This window comes from Choloepus didactylus, chromosome 5 (assembly GCF_015220235.1).
Source record: "Choloepus didactylus isolate mChoDid1 chromosome 5, mChoDid1.pri, whole genome shotgun sequence".
In the NCBI taxonomy this organism is placed as follows: domain Eukaryota; kingdom Metazoa; phylum Chordata; class Mammalia; order Pilosa; family Megalonychidae; genus Choloepus; species Choloepus didactylus.
The window spans coordinates 2,827,975-2,850,673 of NC_051311.1; the positions used below are offsets into that span (position 1 = coordinate 2,827,975).

At 41.2% G+C, this 22,699-nt stretch overlaps 1 protein-coding gene across 3 annotated transcripts in view; it reads left to right on the top strand.

Moving 5' to 3' along the window:
- Window positions 1-2,223: 2,223 nt before the first annotated feature.
- The window catches only part of ARL5B (ADP ribosylation factor like GTPase 5B), a 53,037-nt gene continuing 32,561 nt past the window's right edge, over window positions 2,224-22,699 (top strand). For 2 of the 3 annotated variants that reach the window (XR_005217182.1, XM_037837676.1), the window contains exons 1-4: window positions 2,224-2,449; window positions 16,574-16,634; window positions 18,219-18,366; window positions 20,748-20,831. Coding sequence is in view for 2 of the 3 variants with exons in the window: in XM_037837676.1 (XP_037693604.1) it covers window positions 2,404-2,449; window positions 16,574-16,634; window positions 18,219-18,366; window positions 20,748-20,831 (339 nt within the window). In the remaining variant the exon portion in view is untranslated. Of the gene's footprint in view, window positions 2,450-16,573; window positions 16,635-18,218; window positions 18,367-20,747; window positions 20,832-22,041; window positions 22,194-22,699 lie in introns of all 3 variants that reach the window. The other variant, XM_037837675.1, reaches the window with a different exon arrangement.

Consider the following 22,699-nt stretch of genomic DNA (forward strand, 5'->3'; position numbering starts at 1 on the left):
TATCAACTATGTATAGTTGATAAAGTTGATTCTAAATCCTTTGTTGTCATTTCAACAATATTCACAGCATCTTCACCAGGAGATTCCATCTTAAGAAACTACCTTCTTTGCTCATCCATAAGCAATGCCTCATCCCTTACAGTTTGATCATGAGATTGCAGTAATTTAGTCACATCGTCAGGCTTCACTTCTAATTCTAGTTCTCTTGCTATTTCCACCAGATCTGCAGTCACTTCCTCCACTAAGAAGTGGACATTGAAGCTCTCAATGTCATCCATGAAGGTTGGAATCAACTTCTTCCAATCTCCTATTAATGTTGATATTTTGACCTCCTCCCAAGAATCACAAAAGTTCTTAAAGATATCTAGAATGGTGAATTCTTACCAGAAGCTTTTCAATTTACTTTGCCCAGAGCCATGAGAGAAATCGCTATGGCAGCTAAAGCCTTATGAAATGTATTTCTTAAAAAATAAGACTTGAAAGTCTAAATGCATCCTTGATCCATGGGCTACAGAATGGAAGGTGTGTTAGCAGGCATGAAAACAATATTCATCTCATTGTACATCTCTATCAGAGCTCTTAGGTGGCCAGGTGCCTGGTCAACGAGAAGAAATAATTTGAAAGAACTCTTTTTTTCAGAGTGGTAGATCTCAACAGTGGGCTTAAAATAGTCAGTGAACCATGTTATAAACAAATGTGCTGTCATCCAGGCTTTGATGATCCATTTATAGAGCACAGGCAAAGTAGATTTTAGCATAATTCTTAAGGTCCCTAGGATTTTCAGAATGGCAAATGAGCATTGGCTTCAACTCAAAGGCACCAGCTGCCTTAGCCCTGAACATCAGCCAGCCTGTTCCTTGGAGCTTTGAGGCCAGACACTGACTTCTCCTCTTGTGCTATGAAAGCTCTAGGTGGCATCTTCTTCCAACAGAAGACTGTTTCATACATTGAAAATCTGTTGTTGAGTGTAGCTACCTACATCAATTACCTTAGTTAGATCTGGATAACTTGCTGCTTCACCTTGCACTTTCATGCTATGAAGATGGCATCTTTTCTTAAACCTCATGAATCAACCTCTACCAGCTTCAAACTTTTCTTCTGCAATTTCCTCACCTCTGTCATCCTTCATAGAATTGAAGTTGAGTAAGGGCCTTGCTCTGAATTTGGCTTTGGTTTATTGGAATGTTATATTCAGACCACTCAAACTTTCTCCATATGAGCAATAAGGCTGTTCCACTTTCTTACCATTCATGTGTTCACTGGAGGAGCACTTTAATTTCCTTTAAGGACTTTTCCTTTGCATTTACATCTTGGCTAACTGGCTCAGCAGGCCTAGTATGACTTCCTCAATAATCTTAATCTAAAGCTTAATCATTTCCAGCTTTTGATTAAAGTCAGAGACATGCAACTCTCCCTTTTACTTGAAACACTTCAAGGCCATTTAGGGTTATGGATTGGCCTAATTTCAGTATTGTTGTCTCCCAGGGAATAGGGAGGCCCAAGGAGAAGAAGAGAGAAAGGAGCAGTCTGAACATAAACTTCTATCAATTAAGTTCACTTTCGTATATAGGCACGGTTCACCGTGCCCCCAAACAACAGTAACACTGAAGATCACAGATCCCCACAAGGGATGATGAAAAGTTGTGAACTATTACAAGAATTACCAAAATGTTACAGAAACACGCAGGGGGCACATGCTGTAGAAAAAACGGTGCCTACAGACTTGCTCGACGCAGAGTTGCCACAAACCCAAACCTTCAATTTGAGTAAGAGGCAATATTTGCGAATCCCAATAAAACGAGGTAGGCCTGTATATCCAGTTAGGAAACACGGCAGCACCCGGCGCACCCGCCGGCCTGCCCACTGTGACAAAAACATTGCTCACTATCCCGCAAGGACAAGGCAGCGCCCAGTGGCTGCCAGTTACAATCCGCGCTCTTTCCCGGACCTTGGACGACAGCAGCTGGACTCCAGGAAAGGCGCCCGACAAGGAAGAATACCGGGAGGGTTAAGCTGGGAGCCGCCAGACTTCCGCCCACATGGGCCCGCTTGCTCGCGCGCCGGAAGTGACGCAGAGGTCGAGCCGCGTCGAGGGCGCGGTTACGTAGGCGAGCCGACTCGCGGCGCCGTCCTTCCGGCGATGGCGGGTCCTGGGAGCGGGCGGGGCGGGGACGCGAGGGTGGGCGCGGGGGCGGGCACGGGGCCGGGGGCGGGGCGGGGGACCCGAGGGTAGGAGATCCGAGCGGCGGCTACGGGTCGGCGTTGGGCTCAACGCGCTCGAACAAAGGGCTCTCCGGGCCGGCGCCGCAGCTTGGGACGGGCTGCCGGCCCGTCGGGCTCTAAGCCGCGCCTCGGTCCCCGCGGCACCTGCTGCCAGAGGCCCGCGGCCAGCGCGGGCTCGTGATGGGGCTCCTCTTCGCGAAGCTGTGGAGCCTCTTCTGTAACCAAGGTGAGGGGCTCGGGGCCGCGGACGGCGGGTTCTCGAGGCCAGGGCGTCCCGAGCCGCAGGGGGCGACTCGGTTGGGGCGGGCGGAAGCGCCGTGGTTTAGGCTAGGGGTGTGCGGGACAGAGGTGCGGGACAGGCAGGGGTCGGACAGGGGGCGTTTGGCGTCTCGGAGCATGAACTAGGACATTTTGGATCTCGGGGAAGCAAAGCGGAAAACCCCAATGATGCCTGGAAGCTCTCGGTGGCCTTTTCCGTCTGTGGCTGAGCAGCTTTTGTCGGTGGCTTGCCCCAGCATAAGCGTCAGCCCCGGAGCCCAGCAACTTTTTTTTTTTACTTGTGTTACTTTGTTCTGCTTCCCTCTAAGCCAGTGCAGCGCGCCGCCTCTTTCTCTAGGACTTGGGAATGCGCCTTCCTGCTCACATACACAGGTATCCAGACCTCTTCATCCTAAACCCTGCATTCCCTTCTTGGATGTTAGAAAGCCAAGGGGTTTCGTTTCCTTGTGGATATTACGTTTCCGAAATTAGTCACCAATAGGTTACTGAGACATTTGGAAGCAGCAAGTCCAAAGGGACAAGAAGTTGTAAAACCTGTTCTGAGTCAGAGAATGAGATATCATGTCCTCAGAGGAGAGAAAATACCCAAACTAAACCAGAGCAGATAATAGGTAGAGTTTGAGGCTACCTTTCAACAGAATGTTTTCTTAATAACTGAAGCCAGATTTTAAACTCAGCGAGTTACATTTTGTATTTAAGGCCCGGACTTAACTTATAAACAAATGGTTTATGACAATATAAATTTGTTATTGCTGATATGGTTATTTTCCTGGATTTAAAAAGTTGTGAAAAGGATGGAATGGCTATAGTTCATTTGTTCTGTAAATTGGTAAGAAAGCTTGTAGATAAACAATATAAATATATCAAGGTTGTAGATAAACAATATAAATCTATGCACGTGCATATTGGTACATGTGTGTATGTGCAAATATCCAGACAAATACCACTTTTCAAATGATTTCAAAGAGTGGCAGGGACACAGACTGAAACCCCTTCTGGATATTTACCATAAATTTAATACATTATTTTAATTCAGCTGTTTATATTTTCTAATCTTTGTTATATAAACTACTGCATAAAGCAGTATTTTAAGACATGCTATAAAGTGTAAAGACTGATACAAAGATCACCTGTTTACCTTTCCTCAGCTTAAGAAATAAAACATTGCCGAAGTAGTTGGTTCTCCTTGTGTACTCCATCCCATCCCAAGTTCTCTCCTCCCTGCTGTTTATCATTCTTTTGAGGCTTCCTGGAAGGGAATGTTATAGAGTGCTAACAAATATGATTATAGCTGCTGAATTGTTATCTAAATGCTTTCTATCTGATATATTTTAACCTAGCCAGAAGCAAATATCTGTAACTGTTGTAACTCACTGAACTGAAACCCAGGTGCCTTGTTTGTTTAATGCCAGGGCTATGTTTGAAACTGCATAGTCTTTACCCTGTAACTAGACAGTGACGAGACAACTCAGAGCTGGTCCTATTTGCATCCCCTTATCTTGTTTTGCAACCTTGAGGTTGGGTGCCCTTGCGCATAGCCCTCTGAAGTCCGGCACTCGTAGCCCCCTTGTTGATTGTTAAGGAAGGAACCTGAGGCAGCCCAGAACTGACCAGCTTGCTCGTTATCCTAAGCCTGCCTACCTTGGTTTGAATACTGTAAACACTGCAAGTTTCTTCAGTTCAGGGAGACAGATTTGAGGCCCATAGGCCATCTGTTCTTGCCTTGTGCTTGGCGATAAACTTTTTCTCTCTTTGAAGAGAACATTTCAAAGGGAGAAACAGTTCCAGGTCTGGACATCTGACTGGGTGAATAGGTCATCGAGGTGATGGGGGAGAGAACCCTTACACTGATTGGTATCCAGGGCATTATTATGTTTTCGTCATCAGACAAGTGTCCTATTGAAAATTTAGAACTAGTGTCCATTCTGTCATTTTATTCTCACTTGTTTATGCAACTAACATTTACTCATCCATCATAAGCCATTTTTCAGGATTAGGCATAATGGATACAAAGGTGAAAAATAAAAAGATACGTATCTTGTTCTCAGAATATTAAAAAAAAAATTAGTAAATGACACAGACATAAAAATCAAAGATATTTCTATGTGGTAGATAGTTTTAAAGATATATATATATTAGGATGGCATCAAGAGGTGAGTGATTAGTTTTTCTCAGGTGGTTCCTTGAAGACCTCACAGAAAAAGGAACAAACACTTGGGCTTGAATGCTTAGTAGGGGTTTGCTAGACAGAAGGAGTAATAATATGCAGAGGAGAGAGGAATGAAATGGCTTGGCACTTTTAAGGAAACTGAAAATAGTTTAGTTTGGCTGTATCTTCATTTGCTGGGGGGAATTAGGAGAGATGAGCTTGGGGCTACCATGGCAACCAGGTTTCAGAGTCTTGTATGTCCACTGAGATGTTTACACGAGGTAGAATGAGCAGCGGGAGCTGTCCAGGAGCTTGGTCATTGCTTCGTATGCTTTTAAAAGTGAGGAAATAATGTGATCAGATTCACATCCTGCTTCTATAGTTTTGCTTTCTCTATATCAACAAAATGCCAGTTTCAGCATTTTCCTTTTTCAGCACTCTGTGTGTCTAATCCTTAGGCACTCCTGACTTAATCCTGCTTGCATATTAGTCTAAGTTTTAGACCAGTTAAATCAGAATGGGGCAGTCTGGTGAGAATAGTGTGCAGAACTTCTCCAACTGAGGGCTGGTGGTATGAACGCAACTTTCCTCATCCTCCAGCCACACCCATATGCTTTTCAAAACTAAATTGGACCCTTTCTAGGAATAAGTTTACTAAATTTCCCAAAGTATCTCAATTTAAAGATACACAGTTAATCCCTGGGGTTTTGTGTTGTTTAATTGTAAGATAGAAGATTACTTTGTACTTACTCTTGAAGAAAATAACTTTAAAATCTGTTACCTTTGCAAATGGTTCATGTACGTGTTTGTGCTCAAATGCTTGTGTACGGGTATATATATATGATCTCTTTTAAACTCACCTGTAACATGAAGAACTTGGCTGGTCCTTGTCCCAGTTCCTGGGAGGTGACCCCTAAGGCTTTGGGATTTCCCACAAGAGAAGTGTCTTTGTTTCTTCATGGTGGCCCCAGGACCAAACTTGATAGAGAGTTCGTTTGCTAATGAGATGACAGGGTGGGGTCAGCCTAAAAGGTAGTGGGGTGGAGGCACACCAGAAAGACCAACCTGTGCCTAGGAATTCGTCCGGTGAGTCCAGTGAGTAATGGGACCCGAGGGTGTGGGTGGTGGGAGCCCCTGAATTTGTGTTGTAGCCTGTTGGTCTGAGGTGCATGTGGCCTGGGTCCCAGAGCCTGTGGCCTGAGCCTGAAGAGCAGTCTCTAGAGGATCACCTGAGTGCCTCAGGTCAGAATTACATCGAGTCACACTGCCTTCTCTGCAGTTGCTGACTGAACTTTTGTACCCATAGATCGCCTCTAAAGTGATGGTAGCACAATATTGTGATTGTAATTAACAGCAGTGAATTATGTATCTGAATGTGGTTAAAAGGGGAAATTTTAGATTGTATATATGTTACTAGAATAAAACTTAAAAAAAAAAAGCCATAGGACTGACCAACAACCATTGAACCCTAATGTAATAGTGCAATTATAATAATATTCTTTCATCAGTTGTAACAAAGGGACCACACAAATGCAAGGTGTTAGTAATGGAGGGGCATATGGGAACTCTCTGTAAAAGAAAATTTACATTAAAAAAAGGAACAATAACCATAGGCCAAAAAAAAGATTTTTGCAATTCATGTAACCATCAAAAGATTGATAATAAGAATATATATGAAAAGAACTACACAAGAGATACAGTAGGTTAGTATAGGCTGGAGTGAAATAGTGACACATCCTAGAGTAATTTGGGCAGATAATAAAAAATATATTTACAGCCTCCCCCTCCCCAGCCTCGAGGATCTGGGGGAAGGTGCGGCGGATGTGTTGGACATCCTCACCTGGACTGGTGTTGATGTTGTCACAAACACTGGGACTGGTGGTTTGATGTGCTGAGCCCTCGAGCATGGGACTTGCCCTTATGAAGCTCATTACCACAAAGGAGAGTCTAAACTTGTATGTAATGGTGCCTAAGAGTCTCCCTCTGAGTACCTCTTTGTTGCTCAGATGTGGCCCTCTCTCTCTCTAACTGAGCCATCTTGACAGGTGAACTCGCTGCCCTCCCCCCTACGTGGGACCCGACTCCCAGGGGTGTAAATCTCCCTGGCAACGCAGAGTATGACTCCCGGGGATGAATGTGGACCCGGCATCATGGGACTGAGAGTATCTTCTTGACCAAAAGGGGGATGCAAAATGAGACGAAATGGTTTCAGTGGCTGAGAGATTCCAAACGGAGTCGAGAGGTCACTCTGGTGGACATTCTTATGCACTATATAGATAACACCCCTTAGGCTTTAATGTATTGGAATAGCTAGAAGTAAATACCTGAAACTACCAAACTCCAACCCAGCAGTCTGGACTCCTGAAGACAATTATATAATAATGTAGATTACAAGGGTTGACAGTGTGATTGTGAAGCCCTTGTGGATCACACCCCCTTTATCTAGTGTATGGATGAGTGGAGGAATAGGGATAAAAACTAAAGGACAAATGGGGTGGGATGGGGGGATGATTTGGGTGTTCTTTTTTCACTTTTATTTTTTATTCTTCTGGTTCTTTCTGATGTAAGGAAAATGTTCAGAGATAGATTGTGGTGATGAACGCATAACTATGTTATCATACTATGGACAGTGGATTGTATATCATGGATGATTGTATGGTGTGTGAATGTATTTCAATAAAACTGAATTTAATTAAAAAAAAAAAAAAGAACTACACAAGTAAAGGAAAAGAGAAATAGCCTAGTTTTTAAATGAGCAAAGGATATAAAAGGCAATATACGGAAGAGGAAATGGCCAATTAACCTATCAAAAGATACTCATCCCTACAAGTCATCAAGGAAATGCTGGTAAAACCACAATGAGATGCCATGTCACACCTCTCAGTTTAACCAAAATTTTAAAATTTGATGATGCCGCATGTGATGTGGAGCAACGGAACACTTATCCAGTACTGGTAGAAGTGTAAATTGGAACACTCCCATTGGGGAACAATATTGCGTGAAGATGTGCAGATGCTGGGTCTCCAAGGGTATTCCCTGAAGAAACTCACTCATGCAATAAGGAGATGTATATAAAATGTTCTGTTCAGCCTTTTTGCTTTTAATGAAAATGAACTACTCAAGTATCCGATGACACTTATTACCTATATTTATACAGTGGACTTGCATAAATCAATGAAAATTGTTGAATGAGTGCTCCATGTGTCAGCACAGCCAGATAACAAAAATATAATATTGGGCTTTAAAAAAATTGCAATAGGATGTGTAATAGGGTACATATACCATGATAGCATACTCCAGTGCTAAAAAACATGCCAAGCTGCATAGTCTTTATGTATATACACATACGTAGTAAAGTTTGTAAAAGTATGCATGAGAGTAATATCTCCCAAATTCTGGCCAGTAGTTACCACTGGGGAGACGAAAATAGAAATGGATCCAGGAGGAATACATTGGGTGTCACAAATGTATCTTTATTTTCTTCTTAGGTTAGCTGTTCAGTACATGGGCAATAATTACAGTATTATTTATATAGTAATGTATTACCGTATTTATAATGTATTTCATAATAAAACTAATTAAATGCATGTTCAACTTCACCAGTGCTCAGTGTAAGAAATACAGTAATAAATTAACAATTTTTTTCAAAAGAGAAAAGTTGATCAGTCCTTTTCTTTTTTAACTTTTCAGAAACTTTGGGATTTTATTCCTGTGTTTTGAGTCCAAAACTGAAGGCTTTTTATATGGTGCATCCTGTGGTCTGGTTGGTGTGCACACCCTCTGCAGTTGAAAATATGTGGTCCTGCAGCTGGGTGTGTTCTGGACGTCAGTGTTCCTTGAGTCAAAGGGGCTGCCCGTGGGGTGGGATCTTCTGTCTTCATGTGGGTATCTTGTGCTTCATATCCAGGGTGACATTCTTTGCCTTTTAATCGGAATGCTTAATCCAACTTTAATTGGAATTTTAGTCCAGTTTATTGATTCGGTTGGATTTATGGCCTGATTGGACACTGAGGTCTTCTATTTTAGTATTTTCTTTGTCCCTCCTGTGTGTAGTGTTTTGCTTTGTTTTTGTTTTCTGTTCCTCTATTCCGCTTTTGGGTAAGTGGAGTTTTTTGTGTTTTTTGTTTTTTGTGTGTGTGTTTTTTAGAATTTCTTTTTAACTTAGTATTCTTTTTTGCATTATTTGTCTGGTGCCTCTAGGGATTACAAGATACCTCCTTTCCTTTATAAGTTCCAGTTAGAGTCACCATGGTAGCTCTCCTTGTAAAATGAAAAAAAAATCCCACTCTCCCCTCCTGCAGCTCTTCTTGCTTTGTTGTCTTACATGTTTTATCTGTACGTCTTGTAAACCCCACAGTATGCTGTTGACATTTTTGCTGTCAACAGTCATAGGTCCTGTAAAAGTTGAAGAGAGGGGAGAAAGTTCTTCCCGTATTTACCCACATATTTACCATTTTTGATGTTCTGAGTTTCCATCTAGTATCATTTCCCTCCAACTGAGGGTACCTGTAGTGTTTTTATAGTATAGATCTGCTGGTGATGAATTTATTGTTCTTTTATCTAAAATATCTTTATTTTGCCTTCTTGAGGCATATTTGCTGCATAAGGCATCCTGGGTTGAGATTTTCCTTTTGTGCTTTAAAGTTGTCACTTTGTATTCTTCTGGCCTCTGTTTTTTCCTCATTAAAAAGTCAGCATAATTTGTATCTTTATTTCCCTTTATATAGTATGTCATTTTTCTCTGGCTACCTTTAGGATTTGCTTTTCTTTGTATTTTCCTGTTTGGAGTTGTTGAGCCTTTTAAATTTATAAATTTTTCACATTTTTGTACTCACCCCTGTTCATCCTGTTCGCTTTTTAGCTTGAATTTCTCAGGTCATTTTTTTCCCAAACTGCCAAGTATAACCCATTAATAAGTTATGAAGTCAATTTTGTGAATCAGGACCGTCGTTTAAAAAGGAGTGGACATTCTAAACTAGTAAACTATCAGAATATATCTCAGTTGGTAAAAGTAAGTATTTTGTGAAACTTTCATTTGTGTTACTTATGTCCTGGGTCATAAAGTAAAATGTCTTTTTTACTGTAGTCGTGGTCAAACAAGTTTGAAAACCATGGATGAGGTCATCTCTGCCTCTTAACATTTGCTTTCCAGATGGTAAGTTTCCTTGGGCAGTATTTGAATATGTTAGAGCACATTCAGTGTTTCCTGGTTGCAGCCTTTTCTTGTTGCTTTGGTTCAGTGCGTTGGGAATGGGTTGGCTGGTTAATCTCTCCTTAGGCACTTCACCTCCACCTTAGCATGTTCGTTCTACCTACTCGTACCCTTGGATCTTCTTGCTCTCCCTTGCTTACCAGAAAGCTTTTTCTTCTATCTAATAGGCTGTTCTTAATATTTTAGGATGGTATGACTCAATTTGTCACAAATGCTAGAGGGAGCACCATACTGGGAGAACCGTCAGCCAAACAAATATATATATGTATATATAAAGTAATGGAGATATGTTTTCTTGTATTTACTACTAAACTAAGGAGAAGAAGCTAGAATGTAGAGCATGGTTATTTTCTCTCTTAGACTCTACTTCTTGAAGACAGAAGCAATATAAATATTTATAAGGATTCTGCACTCATCATTTTAAAAAAATCTCTAAGATATTTGATGAATTAAAAAATAAGACCACTGTAAACATTGTATCTTTTATGCATTTAGTATATAAAAACTATTAAAAGATGATCTGGAAGGCTATTTGCCTATTAGTTTAGAGCCCACATCTGGAATCAAAGCAGCTGGCTACAGATTCTGTTTCTCTCCCAGCAGTATGACCTTGGGCAGGTTTAGACTCAGTTTCTTCATCAGCAAAATGAGGCATAATATCTCAGTCTTGGAGCGATTATGAAGATCAAATTACAAATGCATGTAAAGCACTTAGATTGATACCTGAAGATGATAGCGCTCTGTAACACTCCTCCTTTTCATTGTTGACATGGTTTTCCCTCTGCTGAGAGCTGGCTTCCAGGTCTCACTTGTCCTTAGGAACATGGCCATGTGAGAGCTCTGTGTCTAATGCCAACTTTGTACTCTCTGTGCTGCTCTGAGCGTGTTTCCGTCCTGTTTAAGATATTGAGGGCAGAGTCCTTGCCTTGTCCCTCTTCGTCACAAACACCACAAGGTGGTGAACAATGAATTCAGTAAATGATAATTGTTGGACAGGTCACATTTACATTGCTGCTCATGCAGACTTGAGGCAGCCAGGAATGTGGGTGCTGTGGTGTGGGTGGGGAGGCTGTAGGGTGGGATGGGAGATAATATGATAGAGCAGAAAAAGCCGGGGAGCACATTCTGCTTTCTATTCCATCATTGCTGTGTTTACTAGAGCTAATTACTTTACTTCATAGGACCCCATTTCTTTATCTATGAGATAAACAAAGCAGCCCATGTTAGTGGTTTTAAGCTGTATTTTTGGAGACCTGGGTTCCTTGATGATGTCTTTAGGGTGGCACATTTGAGATGAAGGGGAGGGAGAGAAGGGATAGATGTCAAGGTCAGCATCTCTTCCACGCTGTAGCATTGGAGGATTCTGAGATGGTGTAATGTTGGGATCGGGTGGGTTCTCAAGGGCCTTCCTCAGTGGATGCTCGTCATTGCTCTCCAGCCCTCCAGGTCTCCATGATGTCACACCCTCCGGCGTTTTACTGCTGATCTCTTAGAGTAATTCACGTTCACTTGCATTTCTTCTTTGGAGGGATGCATGATCAGATCCTTTGGCTATTTTTAAATTGGGTGGTCTTTTTATTATTGACTTCTGTGAGTTCTTTGTATGTTCTAGATAGAAGTCCCTTATCAAATGTATGACTTGCAAACATTTTCTCTCACTTTGTTAATAGTCTTTGAAAAGTTTTTTAATTTTCATGAAGTCCTATGTATCTAACTTTTTCTTTTGTTGCTTGTGCATTTGGTGTCATATCTACAATTCATTTGCCCAATACAAGGTCATGAAGCTTTACCTCTGTGTTTTCTTTTAGCTCTTACATTTAAGTCTTTGATCCATTTTAAGTTAGTTTCTATATAGGTGTGAAGTAGAAGTCCAACTTCTTTCTTTTTCCTGTGGCTGTCCAGTTTCCAGAGCCATTTGTGGAAAAGGTGATTCATTCTCCCATTGAATGTCCTTGGCACCCTTGTTGAAATCAGTTGACCCGTGGACACACATTCCATTGGCCTGTATGTCTTTCCTTGTGCCAGGACCACACTGCTTTATAGCAAGTTTCAAAATCAGGAAACATGAGCCCTCTTGCTTTGTTGTTCTTTTTTTCAAGATTGTTTTGGCTGTTCTGGGTCTCCAGCAGTTCCATATAAATTTTAGAATTAGCTTGTCAGTTTCTTCAGAGAAGTCAGCTGAGATTCTGATAGGGATTGCATTGAATCTGTAGATCAATCTGAGTGTATTGCCATCTGAACAATATTAATTCTTCCCATCCATGAGCGTGGAATATTTTTCCTGTTATTTAAAGCTCTAATTTCATTCAACAGTATTTTGTAGATTTCAGAGTGTTTTTTTTTAATAATTCAATTTTATTGAGACATATTCACATACCATGCAGTCATACAAAGCATATAATCATTTGTTCAGAGTACCACCATATAGTTGTGCATCCATTACCAAAATTAATTTTTGAACATTTTCATTACCACACACACAAAATATTAAGAATAAAAATTAAAGTGAAAAAAGAACAATTAAAGTTAAAAAGAACACTGGGTGTTTTTGTTTTGTTTCGTTTTTGCCCGTTTTTCTACCCATCCATCCATACACTGGACAAAGGGGAGTGTGAGCCACATGGCTTTCCCAATCACATTGTCACCCCTCATAAGCTACATTTTTATACAATTATCTTCAAGATTCAGGGGTTCTGGATTGTAGTTTGATAGTTTCAGGTATTTACTGCTAGGTATTCCAATTCTTTAGAACCTAAAAAGGGTTGTCTATATTGTGTGTAAGAGTGCCCACTAGAGTGACCTCTCAGCTCCTTTTGAAATCTCTCAACCACTGAAACTTACTTCATTTCCTTTCACATCCCCCTTTTGGTCAAGAAGATGTTCTCCATCCCATGATGCCAGGTCCAGATTCCTCCCCGGGAGTCATATTACACATTGCCAGGGGGATTTACACCCCTGGGTGACAGATCCCACGTTATGGGGGAGGGCAGTGATTTCATATGCCAAGTTGGCTTAGATAGAGAGAGCCACATCTGAGCAACAAAGAGGCATTCAGGAGGAGAAACTTAGGCACAATTATTTTGTACATTTTTTAACTAATTTACTTTTGAATCCTCATCCTGTATAGTAACTGTTTGTATGCTCTGAGCACAAGAAAATATGAGCCAGGCCTTGAGGAGATCCAACAAACAAATACCACATCCAAGAGCACCTGGAAACTTCCGTGCAAAAAGTTCAGCAGAGGCCCTGAGATTGGGCCTTCCTTGTATTCATGTGAGCAGACATAAATCGTGCTGGTGTGTGGGGATGTACAGGTGGTAACACAGGGCCCTAATCCTCAACCCTTTCTAGGGGGTAGTGGGGCGGGGAGGGTGCAGCTTGTCTCACGCAGAGATTTCCAGTGGGATACAATGCCCCAAGGCGACTATATTGTAGTATAACAAACATTTTAACTGCATCCTGGTTTCTTCAGACTCTGATACTTATGGTAGTGGCTCATGGCTCATGACTTATTTGTCCGTCCCCAGAAGGTTTTCAGTTGCACCTGCCCCACATCCAGCACCCAATTCCTGTGCTTAACATGGAAACTTGTACTCAAGACAGCAAGCAGATTCTAATAATGCTTATGAGAAGCAGTAAAGGAAATTTGCAATGATTATAACTGCAGAACCTATTCTAGAAAAATTCCAAGTAAAGAATTTAGTGTTTTCCATGTTATAGTGTGCCCTGCTCAAGGCTAATTGAGAGTTGACTGTATTTTAAGCCATCAACTACATATTTCACTTCCAGGTAGGGTGATTTGAGGAGTTAAGAAGTAAAGAATATATAGTTTATGTATACATGATGAAGATCTGTTCAAGTTGTAAAAGTATACAATTGTGTAATTTTCTCCTCACAACTCTGGACATTGCAGTGAAATGGAAACACTCAATTCCCTACCCTGTAAGCAAAAATGATGTTACATGCCTAATGTTCATCTAATTGGCAGCAATTTAAAGTTAGACCTTTGGGAATCTTTCTCACCTTTAATTGAGACAGACTTGAATCATAAATGATATATTTTGAAAGGTTTTTTTAACCGATTAGGAAAATAAATAATAAAAGTTGTTGCTGCATAATAGAAATAGTACAAATTATAAAACTCTTTCCATATCTGCTTTGCTTAATCATAATAGATGAAGGAAATTATTTATACCAAGGCAATCTACAGGAAATCCCTCCAATAGTTACAGCATTTAGTTGCTTTTTGTGTGTGTTTCCATTCACGAAATGAGTTCTGCCTCTGACCTGTCGATTGTGCCAGTCAAAACAGTAGCAGCAGAGAATGTGCTTTAACATCAAGCAAAATATGGCCTCCCATACCTGTGCTGTTGGTATCTCCTGATGTGAAAATCTGGTAAGCCATTGTGAATTCAGCAGGACCTTCAGGTTGTTTGTATAATTTATCACTTTAGACACCACCTGTGGACATTTGATTCAGTTTCTCCTCAAAGTAAGGTGAGTGTGTGTCAGTGCCCCAGTTTTCTCCTTGGCTCGTGCATGGTTAAGACGGTCCCAACTCGCACTTGCCAGCTGAAGTGCTCGGCCCGGGTCAGGGACGGACTCTCACTCGCTTTCTCCCTGAGGATGTCGTATCACCTGGCTGCCCGTGGGTGCACCAGGTAAAGGAGTGAGGAGACGCTCGAGCTGGCGAGGGGTGCTGGGGGCCCCACCCTGCACTGCTCCTCCAGCAGCTGCTCAGCAGGGTGGAGGCATTGGAAGGAAGAGCTGCAGTTATGCGCAGAGCTCAAACGACTTTTGTTTCGCACTTGGTTTTTTAGTAGATGCCCTTAAAAATTGCCTTCAGGTCTGTTGTATAAATGATGTTACGGAGATTTTTTTCAAAGAAAAGATTACAAATAATCCCTTAGTTATTCATGTTTTTGAAGCATTGAGCTTTTCCTTTTCTGTTAATGATGCTTTATTATACAGATTCAGATTGTTGATAATTTTAACATTTGAATATAGGCCTTATTTTATCTGAAGGATAAATATACACACGTGCATCATAAGACAGAGTTGATATTATGTGTTTTGTCTTAATTGCTAGACTTCCCTATCAAAGAGGAAAAAAGGAATCTATAAAAGCCCTTAAATTAATTAAACACTTCAAACTTTACACAGTTTTAATGAAATTTTATAGTCCATTCTCCTTCAGAATCTGTCTTCTCTAAGTTAGTTCAAATTGCGGACCATCCTGTCAAAATGATGCATTATTTATGAATTTGCTGTCCTGATGAGCAGGATGGTTTGAAAACAGTTCTGCATGTTCACTTTGCGTTGCCTAACCCCAGAGGCGTGGGTTCTGCCCCCTCCCCAACCCGCACCCATCTGGAGGGCTGTGCCGCGCTCAGCCGACCTTCCGGCTGCTGCAGGGTCCCAAGCCTCCAGACGCCAGGCTGCGGGAGTTTGCAGTGTAGACAGCTGTACCCAGAATTCAGAATGCGTGGCACCAAGCAGGCTTCCTCCACAGGTAAGAGCACTCTCGTTCTTGTGCTGCAACCGAAAGAAGGGAGGAGAACAGGGAAGCACTTCGTGATTGGCTACGTCAGAAATCAGGTGATTGAATCAAAGCAGTCAAGAAAGGAAATTACGGGGAACTGTAATAACAAGCAAACAAGTTTCTTTTGTTTTTACAAGGCAGCTTCCACGATGGTAAGACCAGCCCTGTCAGAGGGTCAGTCTGTCTGGCCTGCAGTGTTTCAGGCAGTGATTACAGTGTGCAGGCCCCTGGAAGGTATGAGGTGGTTTGTCCTCTCAGGCTGGCCTCGCTGAGAACTGTCACTTCTCTTTTGTTGGCTGATACAGTCACAAGGGCTTCGGAGTGACATGGCCTGAAACGTGTTCAGTCAGAGGTTACCGGGTGGGCAGGGCTCTGATAGGAGACGTGGTGCGTCATCAGCTGCCCATCGACGAGGATGTGCAGGTTCCTGTGCAATGCCCTGGCAGCCCCCCAAGCTTTCTGCTTTGCAGGAGGGCATCTTCAGTGGATGCTGCCGGGACTGCTCTCTAGAGGAGGGGGCTTCAGGATATCTCCCGCTTCACAGGTCCCTGGACAGACGTTCTGCTTTTGAGGAGGTGGCTTTTTCAGGACTGAGGGCTGGCTTGTGCTAAGAGCAGAAGCCAAGTCGAGTTTCTGCACAAAACAACTGTCAAGTCTAGACAGAAAAAGCAGCAAGGTTGATGTAATCACAAAAGTATCTGTCAGTTAATGTAAGCAGAGAAAAATGATTGAGAGTATGTGTTTCTTGTTAATGATGGAGAATTTTCAAATGAGGTAATTTTAAATGGGATTTTTCAGTGGAGGGAAGAAGACAATTTTGGTACATAGAGATGGGAAAACTTCAGGTGTCAAAGCAACTTGATAAGCTCACTTGATTAATAGAGACAGCAAGTGGTGTGCAAACCGAAGATTTTTTACTTTTTTCACTTAAATTTTAAGTTGCAGTGTCTTGTTGTCATGACTGGTATTTGGCTTTACCCCCAAATTCTTTGTACGTGCCGAGTTCTCCTGAGTTCCCCTCTTGCCCGCATCCTGTTGGGTTGCCTCGCTTGTTGATAAATGCCCGGGGTATGGGTCCTACTCTAGAGCAAACGGGTGATCATTGTTGGGAGCGCATGGCTGTCCTGTGTGCCTCGCTTAATGCTTACAGTCTCTTTTCTTCTTGTAGAACACAAAGTAATCATAGTGGGACTGGATAACGCAGGGAAAACCACCATTCTTTATCAGTTGTAAGTATGAGTGTTTGTTGAAACAGTGTTCATTATTTTAATTGAAACCAATTTTGAATAAGTAATGAGATGCCATTATAACAATGACAAAAAATCTCAACATGTGACTTTGTATAAATTTTGTATTTTATCGAACACAAAGTAAAAGAAACTGCTGTATGTTTGCCAGAGCCTTCGCACACACTCACCTGTGTCTGGCTTTGAAAGAAAGAAGCGGTATTAAACTAAAACAAAGCGCTTGTTCCAAGGCTGGGATGAGGAGATGGACGCCGTGGATTTCACCAGTGGTTTCTCCCCCGAGCGGCTGACATCAGAGCACTGGTGTCTCTAGGGAGCTGTTGATCTGCCCTGGTTAATGCCTTTGGATTGTTTCACGGAGCCAGACTTGGCAAAGATGCCCCTGAAAATACTGTTCCAGTAGCTTGCAAATGGAAGAGGCCTAAGACTTTGGAGAAGTCCACTAACGCTTCCCTTTAAGAAAACATTGACAGCTCACCCCACCACTTTCAGAGCCGTCGGGACCCTCCTTGCCGGGCCGTGGACATGGGTCTGTCCAGGCCTCCTGACAGGCAGACGTAAATGCTGCGTTCCATCGTGGCTCTGTCTCCCACCTCTTCTTGCTTTAGAGGCGCATCAACCTAACGGTACTCCAGAAATCCTTCACATAAGTGCTGCTTAACACACTTCAGCTACTTTGATAAAAAGCTACAAACTTTTGATTTGTCCCTTAAGAAGCGAAGAACTTGTTTTCTTTAAAATATTTTGATTCGTGCGCCTTTATGTGTTTTAATATGGCCTGGCGTCCACATATCAAATATAAACATTTCAAAAACCTGCCACCATTGTTGAATTCATTTTGCACATAGCTTGAAGAATATATACCTGTAAAAGCCAGGTTGGTTTGTAAGCCTCTTCCCTCCCAGTCCTGGCCTGTTGCAGGCAAATGAATCTTTGTTGAGTGAATTAGTTAATGTGTCTAACCAGCGATGATGATTTCACATGTGGTTTGAGCATGGGTATTCTAAAGACACTTATTTATTTGTAACTAGCTTTAATTAAAATTGTTACTTGCCTGTGGCCTTCTCTTTTTAGACTCCAGTTGAGGTTAATAGGCCTGAACTGAATTTTACAGCTGAGCCAAGTCTCAGGGTTCTGCCTCAGACTGTGCTCGCAGTAACACACTCCCTGGGGATCCAGCGGCTGCTTGGCAAAGGGGGTTCGGGCACCTGGCGCTATTTTCAGGATGGGCTGTCATGCAGCACCAGAGCCAGGGTGGGTTGGTGGTGGGATTTGGGGCCCCAGAAATGTGAACTCAGAACCACAGAGTTCTCATCTGTCCAGATTAATCTATGCAGTTTATTCCATTAAAAGGAAAAAAAAAAAAACACAAAAAGCTTTTCCTTCAGGAATTATCTAGACATTTATATGCACAGGTATTCTCCAAGTTTTCTATTTTTGATAATAATGATTGCCATCATTAGCACATATAAGGAAGGTCGATTTCCCATAAAAATACAGAGATAGAGTTTGTTTCAGGTTTTTAACATTTTCCAATGAGTGTTCCTGGTGTCTGTCTTCCAACAGCCTGATGAAAGAAGTGGTTCACACCTCTCCCACCATAGGAAGCAATGTGGAGGAGATCGTGGTGAAGAACACACATTTCCTCATGTGGGACATCGGGGGCCAAGAGTCCCTGCGCGCCTCGTGGAACACCTACTACTCCAACACGGAGGTGCGCCGGCAGGCCCGGGGACACTGCCTTTTTCTCTTTCTTTCTTCCTTTTTTTATTATAGAATATAACATATTTACATAAAAGTGACAACTTTCCAAGTACAATTTAACAAGTATTTAGAGAGCAAATTTTAAAGAATATTATAGGTTACAATTCCATAGTTTCAGTTATTTCCTTATTATGAAATACGTAAACAAAACTAATATCTTTCAAAGTATGATTTAACAAGTAGTTATATAGGAAATTTCCAAAGTTGTTACAAGTTATAGTACCATAGTTTCAGTTATTTCCTTATTGTGAAATACAACATATATACAAAAAGGTATAGCTTTAAAATTACAATTTAACAGGTAGCTATAAAGCAAATTTCACAGGATGCTGTGGGTTACAGTTCCACTATTTCAGTTCTTTCCTTCTAGCTATTCTAATACCCCAGCAACTAAGGAAAAGAAAATCATATTGAGATTCAGTATTCATAATCCTTTGTTAAATTCCGTCTTGTCTGTTACTACCCATTCCTCTGGTTCAATCACTTTCCCGATCTCACAGCTGTCTGGGCAGTGACCACCCTAACCTGTTCATGCTGGAAAGGGGTGTCCCTGCCTTTTATTCAGGTCCTCGTCTGTGGGCGAGTGGGAGTGAAGCAGTGGCAGGGAGCAAGTGCGGGTGGCGGGCCCCTTGGGCAGCCCGTCCCGGTCCACCTCACCGTGACCCGAAGGCTTCTCTACTGGGTGAGCAGTCTCGGCTCACGTGAGGACCCGGCTGAGGGGCAGCCATATGTTTTAGGCATGATGTTAATAAAGGATTTAAAAATAATATGAACTAAATAGTCACAATTTTGGTGAGGTTGTGTTATCCTTTACTTTTTTAAAAATTGAATTTGCTGGCCACCTCCCAGAATTCTCGGTCACTTATTTGACTATTTTGCTAGTTCAGAACTGAGCTGGGGAACAAATCTGGAACATCTACTTTTGTTTTTATTTCTTCTTAGAGGCAGATTTTTTTTAAGACTATTCATTGTTGTTGAGAGGTTTTACTTTGATCACACTAGCACACAGTCTCATCCATGTAATTTTTCTTTGCAAAGAAGCACGTGTGACCTTATTATTTCTAAAATGAAGCCTCTTAAAATTTGGTGTAGGTTTTTTTTTTGTGGGGGGGTGGTGATGCAGGGAATTTTGGGTGGATAAAATTTCCCTTTTTAAATGAAAACCTCACTTTGTGGATTTATCTTGTGGTGGCATAGTTGTGCATGGATGTGCTCTCCTGCAGTGTGCGGCGGGGCGGAGCGGGACTGTGCTTCACAGCTGCTCCACGGGGTGAGTGGTTAGTGTGGTTACAGGTCAGCCTAGTACACAATTCTACGGTAAACTAGAGTATGTTAGTGAGGGGAGACAGCATTTTGGTGTGTGACTATTTAAATAGCATGGCTGTCTGCCAACACATTTTTTAAGGCCCAGAAGTAACTCCAGCTGTGAAAAGAAGGGTTATCTTTGATGAATAGGTCAAAGTTGATTCTAGCTGATCCATGCATACTTAAAACATTACCAAAGGGTGGTTTTTTAAGTTGCTGAAACTACAACTAGAGTCTAGGAAGATACCTTATTACTAATACCATTTACATGAAATGTTCTTTTAATAAACTATTTCTGCAAGAATACCAAAGTTACTCCAAAGAACCTTTGACCTTTATTGTAACACCAGCATGCCACTTACCCAAATTGTTTCTATTTTTAATGTATAAGAGCCACCTTTTTTATACATAGCTTTACCAACAGATTTCTCTAGTTCTCATTGCTTTCTCCTTACTATAAAGTAAGTAAAATTTTACCTGCATTTTTAGCGTATCACTCACACCTAAGTATATATGATTATATTTCATACATTTTACTTCAGGTTTTATTACTGGTATCTAAAATGTTGTCTTACTCATTAGTTCTTATTACACATTTACCTTTCTAACTTGTGTGCTTCTAATAGGAAGGAGACTGCCTTATACATACATAAGTAAACAGTTATTGATTGTTTAAATGAATGAGTACAGAATTTTTTTAAGTCTTTAATAAAAGAGTATTATATTAAACTAATGTTCTTTCTAAAACTTTTTATTACCTGCATTTGAAAACAGATCTTAATATTACATAGTATGTATTCAGATGTTGGTTAGGTTTTTTTGTTTTAAATAAGCTTAGGCACAGTTTTGTCTGCTGAAGTTAGGAGCTATGTTGGGCCTTCCTGCCGAGTGTGTGGAGAGGAGCAGCAGGTGGCTCGTGGCGAAGGGGATGCTGTGAGGGAAGCACTGACGTCGCTTGAATAATTTTGCAGAAACATTTTCGACATCCCATTCATTTTTCTCTCTTCCTTTTTAATTATCTTCTAGTTCATCATTCTTGTTGTTGACAGCATTGACCGGGAACGACTAGCTATTACAAAAGAAGAATTATACAGAATGCTGGCTCATGAGGTACGTTCTGAAAGCAAATCTTTAAAAAACAGAGGAAGGTGTCATACACTGGTTTGTGATCTGATGTGGGTTGTTTTTACCGTTGACAAAACCTTCCATGTTAAATTGATGATAGTCCTGAAATCAAGAGTTTTCATTACTTTTTAGAGTGAATTTGTAAACTCCTCCCCTTACTGAATAAAACTCTGCTTGGCTTTTCAAGAAGGCTGGGTAGATGAAATTGAGCAAGGAAGAGGAAAATGGAAATGCTCCCTGAAGAGTTTATAATATCTGAAAATTCTTCAATGAGTAATTTGAGATCTCTTAATTCTGAAATGTTTCAGGGATACACTGTCTATTCTTAGACAATAAAACACATTCTTGCACCTGCCATTGAACATTAGATGTCAAATAGCTCATGAGATTGCTCACTTCAATTTCCTTCCTTGTTGTCAGAAATCAACTATCCTAAAAGTAGTGTTTGTTACTCCTGTGCATATTTTTATACTTTTACTATATTTTTACGTATCCGTAAATTCTGTGTTCTTAAAAACTATATAATGGTATCAAAATGTTGATATGTTTGTATAACTTGCTTTTATTTTTTGCAAAACGGTGAGATTGGTCCATGTCACTAGATGAAGTGTCAGTGTGTTCCTTTTAATAGCGATATAGATATAGTTCCAAACCGTGTGAATGTACCATGGTTGATCTGGTCTTGTGTTAATGAACATTCAGGTTATTTCTGATGTCTTAATGGTGCACAGAGTGCTGCAGTGGACATTAACCCAGGAACTCCATTTACACAAATGGCAATAAGCGTTGCGTGGCTCCCACCTCTAGTACTGCACTTTGCATTTGGAGAAACTATAGTATTTAGTGACATATTACCATATTTGCCCATTAGAATATTGCTTATATAGTTTATGTTAATATATGAGAGTTAGGTTTTTTTTTTACTTTTAGTTTGACCCTTTCGACTCAACAGTAGAAAAATAGGTTAATTATCTGACTTGGATTGGTTAATCTGTCTTCATTAGAATGAATCATTAAACTGTGGTTATTTGAGAGAATTTATTCTTATTTCAATAAACTTTAAGTGATAATGCCTAATAGTTTTAAAATAGAAGGATTTCATTGTAACTGCTGGCAGGGTAAATTTGACCCTGCTTCATTGTTTTATTTGAATTGTGACACTCCACGTATTAGAAATATTTCGTATCAATTGCAGGATTTACGGAAGGCTGCAGTCCTTATCTTTGCAAATAAGCAGGATATGAAAGGCTGTATGACAGCAGCTGAGATCTCTAAGTACCTCACCCTTAGCTCCATCAGGGACCACCCCTGGCACATCCAGTCCTGCTGCGCCCTGACGGGAGAAGGGTAAGCGCCAGTCGCCCGTCAGGGCTGGGGCCTCTTTCCGTGAATGTGGTCTGTACCGTATACCTCAGGCTTGAAAGGACAAAGTGATTTTCATAAACTAAGTTATTGACAGAGTTTTTACGACTTCTAATTAAATATTTTATCAAAAAAGAAAAATTTTTGAATCAAGTTTCACAATCCACATTTTTTGTTGCTCATTTCTTTTATCATGCCAGCTAACTGGAAGAAAATTGAGATGTCACCTAAATTAGATAGGAAGTGTCGAAGAAATTTCACATTTTGTAAACAGGCTCAGGCTTTGCCTGAGATCTGTCTCATTTACGATGGGGGCTCCTTCTGGGGGGCCCACGTTGAGACAGATGCTAGGAGAGTCATCTCCTCCCTCCCAGTGGTGTGAGGGTGGACACAGGAGGCTGGGAGAGCAGTGTTTCCAGAACAGTGTTTGTTCTCAAATCAGCCCAACCTTCCTAGTTTTTCTCATACTGAAAGTGGTTTGCAATACCATG